An 11,365-nucleotide genomic window follows, 5' to 3' on the forward strand; every position below is an offset into this window, starting at 1 on the left:
AATCTTTGCCCTTTTTCTTCAGTGTACTTCTGCTTATAAGTGGAAAAACACTATAGAATGGCTTTATTAACAAATTGTTTTGTCGACCAGAATCCTGTTTGCAAACTTAGGCAGACTGCCTTCCTCTTTTGGCATCTGACAATTACAAATGTTCATCTTTACAGACTTGATGAGAAGAAACTGTCATTTCCTGGCATACTTCCTATCAAAGATTGGAAAAATACAGCTACTTCCCAAATTTTCACATAAAATGGTAATATTCTAGGTTCTCTACTCACCACCTGTCATTTGGCTCATGATATATTCAATTTTTTCTCACAAACCTATTCTCTTATCTCATCAGAGGAATAAAATAAGAGAGATTCAAAACATCAGATCTGCAACTCGATAGGACATGCCAGAAAATTACGTATATTTCACAAACAAAAATCATTATTTTCCACTGATCTGCACATGGTCCAAGAGCTAGCAACTACTATCAAGTAGATTATCGATCTATCTCATATTCTCCCAGGTTTCACGATAGGTGGACAATGAGCTACATCAGAAACTCTGAACCAGAACTCTCCTCATTCTCAGCTACACAATTCATGTCACATACTGGTACTGAATCTTTTACGGACTGCACTAAGTATCATTAACAGCTGAGTGGAAGTACTGCAACTGCATAAACGTTTGAGAACAGTACTGTTAATACACACATTGACCACCTACACTTTTGCCACTGTCAACTGAATCATTCTCTCCATCTGAATGGCTTGGCTATTTATTTTCAGGTCTTTTTCTCCTTGTTATATTAAAAAGTAAAGCTGTCACCAACTGAAAGGTTGGTTGAACATGTTAGAGCTTTACTAAGCATTGTGCTATTGGTGCTATGCCATTGACTTCTGAACTTCAAACTGATTTACCCAGGGGAACATACAGTTTAACATGGATTCCGAACCACGGTGCAACAAGGCGTTTTTCACATTGACAAGCTTGTTAGAGGTGAAAGGGTGATAAGTGACAAATAAAAATTCTCGGACTGACTTGGGATTAAACCCAAGACGTTTTGATCCTCTAAGCTGGCACTTTACCATCAACAAGGGAGCTGTACGAAATTCCCCTCACAGATTTGATTCATATTGCTATGGTGTGTTGGGCACAATTAGGTCTTCAACATGTGTAAGGAAGATGCAATTCTCAACTGTTTTTGAGGTGATATAGTTTGAAATACTTTGTAGGGTCACTAGTATTCCAGGACTCTGCGGCTGAGCAAGTAAGCGCTTAGCTTCATAAGCACAATGTCGCTTGATCGAATCCCACTGCTGCTACTCTTTTCTTTTTATTATTATTATAAGCTGTTTGAACCAGCATTTGGTGAATGGCACAGAACTGTGTGAGGACTGAGAGCTATTTATGGATTTAAACCATGTTTGTTTAGCAACAGACACACCGTAAAACCATGCACATAGGAAACTCCAGCATTCACTACATGTACAATATATAACAATAATTACTGTTTTCCATGTTTCTATGATTAGTATCATCCTGATTCACGTTACAGGTTATATATTATACTTCTGACGAATGCAGATACAATAATATATATAAAATGACTACCAATATGCTTATGAAAAAAAATTATCTTCCTTTTTTTTCTGGACAAAGACTAGGAAAATAATACTTGAATCATTAAATATTAATAATTTGCACTGTCATAACAAATTTCTTATTAGAATTATGCCAAAATTTAAAAAAAAGGTATCAGTAGCAAGAGTCTATCCAGACACCTCGCAGTTATGAAACTAGAAGTTTACTAACTCGGCTGTGGGCTCCCTGAACACAGGTGACCCTATAAAGCACAGTTGCAGCTTCATAAAGTCTTAGTTGTGCCCTACACACCATGCCTATATGAATCAAATTAGTGAAGAGAAGCTCATATGGCCCCCTTGTGAGCCACCAAGCTACACTTTTACTGTATTAGGAATGGGTAATAAGTTTTAATATATTATGTCACAACTATGATTATTTGCATAGCAGAGTTATGACGTACAGACAAGAAGTGGCTCGAATTTAGCATTAAATAAAGGACAGCAAATTAATGAACAAAAATGAGAATTGTCAACTATACACCTATAACCACCTGATGCAAGACTTCACAAACAACCCACAGTCATGAGTGGGTGCATTTGTGTGTGAATGGGCATTAGATCAGAAGAAGAAAGGAAGCTTTGAAGATAATAAAATTCCCTGTACTATTATGTACGTCCGTGCACCGCATGTAAATCGGTTCTGAATGAGTGGATACATCTCCTCGTTTTTGTTTGTTTCCATCCTGTAATATCCGTTATCAGAATACTATATTAAGCTGTGTCACTGTCTGTTTACTCTTACTATAGGAATCCTTATCAGTGGACTCTTGGTTCGTTTATATATTTGTCTGATACTGAATGCCAAAAATACATCTTCGTGAATCGTGAACTTCATTTCTTTCAATGGAATGCCAAATACATTTATGTTCTACTGGAAATGGAAGACGTAAATTATGATATTAAAACTGACAGATTACAATATCAAAAATTTAATGTGTAGTGTGGCTTCAGTTGACAGAGACTGTGGTCTTTGTACGAGTTGCATTTGCGTGTGTGTGAGGGGGTGGAAGGGGGAGGGGGGGGGGAGAGGTTTCTGCCACTAATTTTTGCCTATCTGCAACTCAGCACCTCCACTATATGAGTGGCAATAATATATTCCCATTGTTTTAACTATATTATTTAATAACTACAACTCGCATTGTGAGTTTTACTTTTATCTTTTGGTTTTTCTTTCTTACGTAGTATTTTTCGTCTAGTGTAGGAACAGTTAGAAAAGAAATCACTGAGATAACCAACCATACAGGACGCTCTAGGATGAATGATCAGTAGTCAGGGACATGACAGAAACAATAATTTTAAGCAAATGTGTCTAGTAAGCATGGCTCTAAAATGCATAGGCCTACCTTAAAGAGTTACGAGCACTCCTTCACAAGGAGATGTGTGTTTCACAGTAGCAGAGGTGAACAAGAACAGTTCTTAAGGTATGCACTTTAGAACCCATGTTTACTGGACATTTTTTCCTTGTTTCTCCATACCACCACCTCTCAAAATGTGGAGCACAAAGAGCATGCAGTAGAAAAGATTTATTTCACGTGAACAAGCACTCATAGCTCTAAAGGCATGCATTTTAGAGCACATGTTTACTGGACTTTTTTTTCTTTCTTTTTTTTGCTTTTAATGATTATTCCTGTCACATCCCCAAATATTGATGATTCCTCCTGGGAAAAACTGTATACCGTGTCATCTACTTTTGAGGAAAGTCCCTTTGGTGGAAATGCTTTTAAACAAATGCAGATAAAGTTGCCAGTGCCAGGACAACACTGGTATGTCATGGTTACAGTCAAGGCACTAATTTTTCTCATTACCACATCTGAAATGAATGAAGTCATAAAAACGACTGCCCCCGCACCTAAAAATTGTCTCAGGAATGCACATGGCTGTTACTGATAAGCTCTGCGATGAAGTATGTACTTATTTTTTATTTACTAAACCTTATCTGAATAAACAGTGAGTTTCAGAGATCCTACACTAGGATTAAATTATGTGATGTAATGATTGATATAGAACCAGGACTGAAAGAAAATGATGTTAAACAACAAAAGCAATAACCAATCTTAGTCAGTTACTTTTTCATCTTGTAGATATGTTGGGTACAGTACACTAGGTGACAGCAGTAATGTAAAGTTTATTTTATTTTTGTTATGGATCATAAATTTTCATTCTTATAAAAGTCACTTATGCAAATTACAGTACCCCTGCCAAAAATGAAAATGTTGTGAAACTTGCGTACTTTATTTGTCAAGTGTATTTCCCTTGTATTCCAGATGAAAGTGGAACATAAATACACCACTTTCCATTCATAACGCAGTAGTGCTTTGGTGTGTTATGATCTGATATTAATTTGAAGGGGAAAAAAACATAAGAGCAGTGTTAATACTAATGTTGTACTGAATTATAGACAAGTTAGTTCCGTGTTCCCTGTATCACTTGTATGATTAATCACAATTATGTTGAATCAGTCACTTTATATTCGCATTACACATTCATGTGACTAAATGCTGACAATTTGCAAGGGGTTAGAAATTTCTACCCAGTACCTTTTATATATCACAAATATAGAAATATGTCTACAGAACTGAAGAAGTTGACAAGGACAAACCTTACCAGTTTGCTTTCAAATTTAAATTTACTATCTGTCAGACATTTTCTATCACTCGGTAAGTGATCACAAATTTTGTCAAACATATCTGCTATCTGTGAATGATCAATAACAGCCCGATCATTGAAATCAGTAGTGATGTTATACTGTTTTGTGGTTTGTTGTCCTCTCATTTCACCACATCGCACACAGACTTAAGCCTTTTGTTGAAATTACTGATTTCTGATATAACGTGCATGTTCTATCATCTTTTATGAGTTTTATTAATAGTTTTGTGTAGTTTTTGGAATGTGCAACTGCTGCAGGACCTTTACTTGTTCTCGCCAACAGATACACCTTCCGTTTACGAGATATTTCAATCCATCTAGTGATCCATAGTTTTTGACATGACTTTTAATGTCCTTTATCATTAGCTTACATAAAAAGCTATTTCGAAACAACAATACGAATTTAACACAGAATACATTAAATTTTACATTAGCACTTTGTTCCTTACAAACTTCATCACAGGATACCTCTAGCAACTTTTACTAAAACATCTCTCCTGGAGTCATTTATACTGAGGAGTATCTGAACTGTAAGGCACTATCTTATTTACCCTAACTGTGCACCATGATCACAGATGGCATTCATTACTTGGTGTACAGTTATTTTCTTGCTTTAAGCTTCATCAAAGAGCACATTCTCAGTGAGAGTTCTAATGTCATTACCCACTCCTGTTTAAAATTTAATTAGCTAGATCTAAATAAGGTTTCCAGATCAGAAACATCAGATTATGTAAAGTAACTTTCATTGAACATATACTGACTTTTGCAGCAAATACGGAACTAATTTCACGCTCATAGAAAATTTTAGTTAGCATTGTCAGAAATTTATTTTTCTGTATAAGATAAGCGTAGAAACTCAGGCAACCATAAGATTAATATGCTCTGCATCAATTAACCGTATTAGACTAATGCAGCAAGATATATATATATCACACACACACACACACACAAAAAAAAACAATAGGCAAACCATGACCATGATCCGGACCTTCCGAACACACCATTCTTACCATTTAGCCCTACTGCAAAACCATTTTCACTTGCACAACATGCAGAATGTTTTCTGTCTTCAACTGGTTGAAGTGGGAAAATACAGTACACACTTGCATACTAACAACTCGAACAGTGCAAAACAAATTGCTTAAAATTTTGGTACAGCATTTTATCTTAACTGGTAGAGATACACTTGAGCTGTGACTGTATTTCTACTGCAAAAAAGGAAGATTTGAATTTAATGTACAGTCAAGGGCAAGGCCATTAGAGGCAGAGCACAGATTCAGACTGTGGAAGGTAAGAAATCAGGCATGTCCTTTCCAAATGCAGCCATTCTGGCATTTGTGTTTAGTAATTTAAGAAAACCATGTGAAATCTAAATTGTGTGACCAGGATGCATTTCAAAGCTGGTCCTTCCAAACGTGAGTCCAGTACCTTTACAGATGGCGTCACACTGCTTAGTGAAACACATGATGGAAATAAAAACAGTGTTCTAAGCTAGCCCATGAAAGCATATACAGAACAATGAGGTAGCATGAAGACTTACCAGTACAACTGGAAAAGACGAGACAGGAGTCACTGTTTACGTCAGTGAAAGTTACATTTTTAGCAAACTTGCAAAAGACATTTGATGGAATATGTTTGTGTTCATGTCAATAAAAGGTTGATTACAAATAACCCTCCTTCAGTTGCACAGTCCGCCAGTTAATTTCTCTTCAAAATGTTTTTAATGTAAACTTTACCAAATACAATGACATTTGTACAACTGATGTAATAAAGCATTGGTGATCAATAATGGAATCTAATAATACATCTAGTCGGGTTCGTGAAGATAAAATTAGTTGTCAAGAAAGACAGAATTCAATAGAAGAGCCCTTAGGAAATCTATTTCACTTATGAAGGAGGCAACTTATGTGAGAATGCAATGAAATCTTCTTTTAGTAAATAATCTCTCTCATTGTGAGTGTTCCAATTTGCTGCGCAGTCGACAGTATAATGAACGTGATTCAAAATTGAGTGTAACCATTTAAAATAGAAAAGGCTCACTTTGAACTATATTCTATACTACACAAATTGTAACACACCCCCTGGACATGAGAAGACACACGTTTCTTCGATCGCGGCATCGAAGACGTCATGCAGGTTCTTCACTTGTTTCACCCATGTTATTGCATTCTTAAGAAAGCTTCCGAAAACACTTTCTGCTGCTATTACTGCATCTCTCAAGTTTGTGATTATTTCTGCTCCATACCCACTAAAGGCATAGCCCAGAAATGTTAATGCATAAATGAACACCCTTGTTTTATTAATCTCCATTACAATAACAGCAACCACATATCATCAATCAACTGACTCATTCATATTCATATTTGGGTTCTCAGCTCATTACAAATACAACAACGCTTCAGGACATAACACTGCCGCTACTGAGTCACAGGTGTACAGCCAACATTCCGCAACAATAACAACTGCGTTAAAAGTGTATATCACTCAAATCTTGCGCAGACGCATGACATATGAATCGAAGCGACCACAGAAGTCGATAGCAGTCGACCCAACAGCCATAACGCCATAGTCTAAAGGCCCGTCCACACGTTACGATCTGTCTGCGCAAATGTCTGCGCACATCACATCTGCGCAGACAGATCGTTGCGTGTGGACAGAAGATTTGCACCAACCTGAGGTGTGTACAAACCTGGAAGTTGGAGTTGGAGGTTTGAGCGAAACCTCTCAAATCTGTGGGTTCAAACCACATCTGCGCAGACAAGTTGGAGCGTGTGGACAGGAGATCGCCGCAAATCTGGCGCGAAACAGCTGTTTGCTCAGTCTAGTGTTTGTATTTGTGCGCACCGGGCATTAAATTGGCTGATACACGTCAGTGTTCTCGAGAGTTTGTAAGTGAATTCATTGAAATACGTAGAAAACACCCATGTACCCATGTTTGTAGAAGATTAAAAGTAAAGAATATAGTGACCGAGGCAAAAAGACTGCAGCATACAATGCTCTAATTGAGTTATCCAAAGTTCAGAAATCTAGATCTGGTGTAGGAGTAGATCAAGTATACCAGCCAACGTTATGGTATTTTGATCTGCTTGGCTTTCTTAGTGATCAAGAAACACCAAGACCAAGCAGGAGTACAACTGAAGATGAAATTGGAGTGTCAATGTAACCGCCAGCCGTTCAAGAGGAGAAATTGCCCTTCCCATACAATTATTGTTTCTCATAATATGAAGGGTTACGAGCTTTAAGAGATAATTATAAGTTTCGACATCCATCCGCAAATAATTTCGCCAGTCGTTAGGTTCGTCCTGCAACTCTCTCAGTAAATTTACGTGAGAAAACTGCTTTCGCTTTAGCAGCCACTGTCTACACCATTTTGCCCGCTTTCTCTGTTTCCTGCGGTTGGTCTGAATGTTTTTTGCAACACAAGTTGCGAACACAGACCACAACAGAACTTCCTCCATTTCTATATTTCAAAATAACTGAATTAAATGTTTGATGTTTACGGGGAGCGTAGTCGCTTGCCACTGATATTTCTTTTCTACACCGACAGATGGCGGGCGAGTAGTAGATTGGGGTTTGTGTCGTGTGAACACACCACATTTGCAGCGATCTTTTGCATGTACAGACATCTGCACCGATGTCTGCGCAGACAGATCGTTGCGTGTGGACCGGGCTTAAAGCCCGGTCCACACGCAACGATCTGTCTGCGCAGACATCACTAACACCACAGTTCAAAAAGATTTCGGGCTTGCAGCCGGTCGTCGTAACCTTCATTGCACGATATTTCGGCTGGACAACTGCCAGCCGAAATATCGTGCAATGAAGTTTACGACGACCGGCTGCAAGCCCGAAATCTTTTTGAACAGTTGATTCGCCGGGAAAGTTTCAAATTTTACACTAACACCACAGTCTATTAGACAGTGACCAACACTAACTTCTCTCGTCCGTAACGGACCCTAGGAAATCATGATAAAAAAAGCAGTTAAATATTTTTGAAAAGCAAAAATGCAGTTGTCATTACTGGTCGTTTCACTCCCGGAAATTTAAGGCCAATTCTCGCCAAACGTTAACAGAACAGGATCTCACGCAATGTCAAGTCTTCTTCTTCAGTCTTCAGCTGCCAGACTGGTTAGCAGCTCGCCACGCTTTTCTGTCCTCACCCTTCCTCTTGAGAGCGGCACAGATGGTGCATCTGGTACCCTCCATGACAGGTTGATATATTCTAGCCACGATCTGCCTCTTTCATTCTACCTTTCTACCGTTTTTTCAATGATTCTTTTGATGACTTGTTCATGTCTCAGCAGATGGCTGCCCATTGTGTCCCTTCTGTGTTCTATGAGCTTCGGGAGACAATGCTTCACTACTGCTACTCTTTGGAGCACCTCTGTTTGATATCTCCTCTATCCATGAAACCTCGAACATTCTGCGGTAGCATCACATCCCGGAGGTTGTTATTTTATGTGTTTTCTGTATCTCTGAGGGACTCTCTCTCTATTCTGTACAACATCACATCAATACAAATGTCTATATGAGACCATTCCTTAAATGTTCGTAGTATGCTGCTGGATGTGAAAAGGTTTCTTCTGTTGTTAAAAGCAGCTTTTGCTTTGTGAATTCGGCTTGCAATATCACCCTTTGATATTTCATCTGATATTATTTCGGTTAGCCCAGTACAGAACTGTGAAAGCGGTTGTGAGATAAAATCTGTGACATAAAAAGACAGAGTATAATACAGGAATTCGAAGAACTAACATGGAGGTAAAAATAAAGGGAGTTGTCATGATATCAAAAACTTAAAGCCAACGTCCATCATCTTAGCTGCCCAAATCCATTACATTCAAGTGTTTTGATTGTTTGGATCACGAAAGTCGTCTGATCAAAAATGCCAGCTTTCGTCGTTTGTGGATATATTACCCGTTGTGATTGTAATCTAAAGTGTAAAGTAATTATATTTCATTCTTGTGGGGACTGGTTCAAGTGATATTTCGTCTGGACATTTGTTGTAAAGTGTTTCATCACATCTATAAAATACACATGTCCTAGAAGAAAGCAAATGAATAGTGGCTGAATAAAGGTCAAGCGAATTATTAGAGTCCAATTTAATATTTTCTTTATATTTTTGTTCCGTTTATTCTAGAGGAATTTATGTACATGACTTCTCGATTCTTCAGTTGTTTTGGAATGACCATAGCTTCACTGATTTTTTTTTAGTTTCTCCCCACCCAAATTATTCTCATTGCCGCAGTTGTCCCATTATTTCATTTTATTTGTTGACTGAAATAGTTCGTGTGTTTTACATTTGTTTTCTGTTGTAATTGTCTATCTTGTGGTCGCCATCTTGAATAATGTGATAGGCCTGTTATTAAATGTTATTGTGCTTGTCTTGGCAACTCGTGTAAACTACCCTCTTTACTCGATGTATGACATCATGTGTCAAAGTAGATGGTGGAATCGGATCTTTCACTACTATCATATTTTTCTCCTTTACCCTTAAAATGTTTTGTAATTCAAGTAACTTCATCAACTTATGTTCTTGTTTATATACATTTTAGGTGTCAGCTCTGTTCTGTTTTTGTAAAAGCTAAATAATTACTCGCTTTGAGATATCTGACTTCGCTTGTGTAAGAACACTCAACGGATAAAATATCCAATTACCACGAAAACAAAGCATAATAATAAAATAAAATTAAATAAAGATTACAAGTGACAAAAGCACAAAATCTACTATTACATCACGAGTGATCGTGGTGAATATAGTTCAACTTGACAATGTTAGCAGACGTCGTTACCGTCGAAGCTTTATTCCGATACCACAGGATGTGCCGTGTCTTGACGTAACGTGACGGTCGGTTGACAACATGTGTGAATGCCATCTTTTGAAATGCATTGTGAAATGTTATGACATGATATGATGCAGTGGCCAACGTGAATTGACTTTAAAGAAACAGCGTCGACCCGAGATCAGGTGACAGTTGCAGATTAATGTTGACATTGAAATAAAAATAAAGAGAGATGGCGCTACAGACTGACGCTATGTATTGTTTTGAAGCAGGCGCCATCATATTAGATGCCCCAAAACATTAGCAGATTATTGTTTAAGTTGAAATCATTTACGACTACTTTTTGTCCGTAATTTCTGTCGTGTGCATTAATTCCTGTCATGTGCACGCGACAGTTATTTTAAATAGTAAATATCATGGTTTCCAGAAGGCATTTTCAATTTTTGTTTGTAATCTTATATGCGTATTTGATCCAGTAATACGACGCATTTATCCCCGTAAATGCAACTTTCCTTTTGTTTATACATTTCAAATAACCGAAAAGAGAAGTATATTATGTGAAAAGCATGCTTTCATAATCCATTTAAACACTCTTTTACTGTAATTGCTTCGATAGGTAATAAAGCTAGAACATCAAAAAAGTGCTTGTTTGCTTCTTGTACTGATCGTTACTTGTTACATTTCCAACTTCCGAATCATGTTCAATGTTCATATTTGCAAAAAACGTACTAATGTTTTCTATGTTCACCCATAAGTACGTGCAACGACATATACAGTCGCTGAGATGCCGGAAAGCACATTATAGCATTCATGATAACAAACGATTGTACCTACTGGCAGAATTTAATATTCCAAAGTTACACCTGTTACATCCAGAGGAAATTACTCCAAACCTTGTGTCATACGAGCAGTACAGACTGGTTTTTTTTGAGTAACTACAACATTGGTTTAGGGTATGTTAGAACTAGTACATTTGCAGTGTGTGACATGTTTAGAACTGACTGTTCTAAACTTGATTTATAGAGAAGCAACGAGAAAGGTACAACTAAGATACAAACTTTAACAAGCAGAAACAATATTTAACGAGTTAAAATGACCTATAAAAGCGAAAAGCAGACAAGTTTGAGGAGATTAAATATTATTAAACTGGAAGTCCACAAAATCTGTGATTAAGAAAGCAATTTGTATACATTACCAGAAAAATCTTCCTCTTCCTAATATTTCAACCAAGGAACCATACTATCACAAGCAGCTATCATTTTATTCAGTCAATATTCATTTGTGTTCTTCTGCAAAAAATGTTTTTTT

General features: G+C 37.3%; 1 protein-coding gene across 1 annotated transcript in view; it reads right to left on the minus strand.

Moving 5' to 3' along the window:
• Nucleotides 1–6,865, minus strand: part of LOC126237425 (group XIIA secretory phospholipase A2) — a 32,125-nt gene extending 25,260 nt beyond the window's left edge. The window contains exon 1 of the mRNA XM_049947534.1: nt 6,359–6,865. Coding sequence (XP_049803491.1) covers nt 6,359–6,590 — 232 coding nt within the window. The 5' untranslated portion in view covers nt 6,591–6,865. The remainder of the gene's footprint in view (nt 1–6,358) is intronic.
• Nucleotides 6,866–11,365: the final 4,500 nt, after the last annotated feature.

The sequence above is a fragment of the Schistocerca nitens genome, chromosome 2 (genome assembly GCF_023898315.1).
Source record: "Schistocerca nitens isolate TAMUIC-IGC-003100 chromosome 2, iqSchNite1.1, whole genome shotgun sequence".
Lineage (NCBI taxonomy): Eukaryota > Metazoa > Arthropoda > Insecta > Orthoptera > Acrididae > Schistocerca > Schistocerca nitens.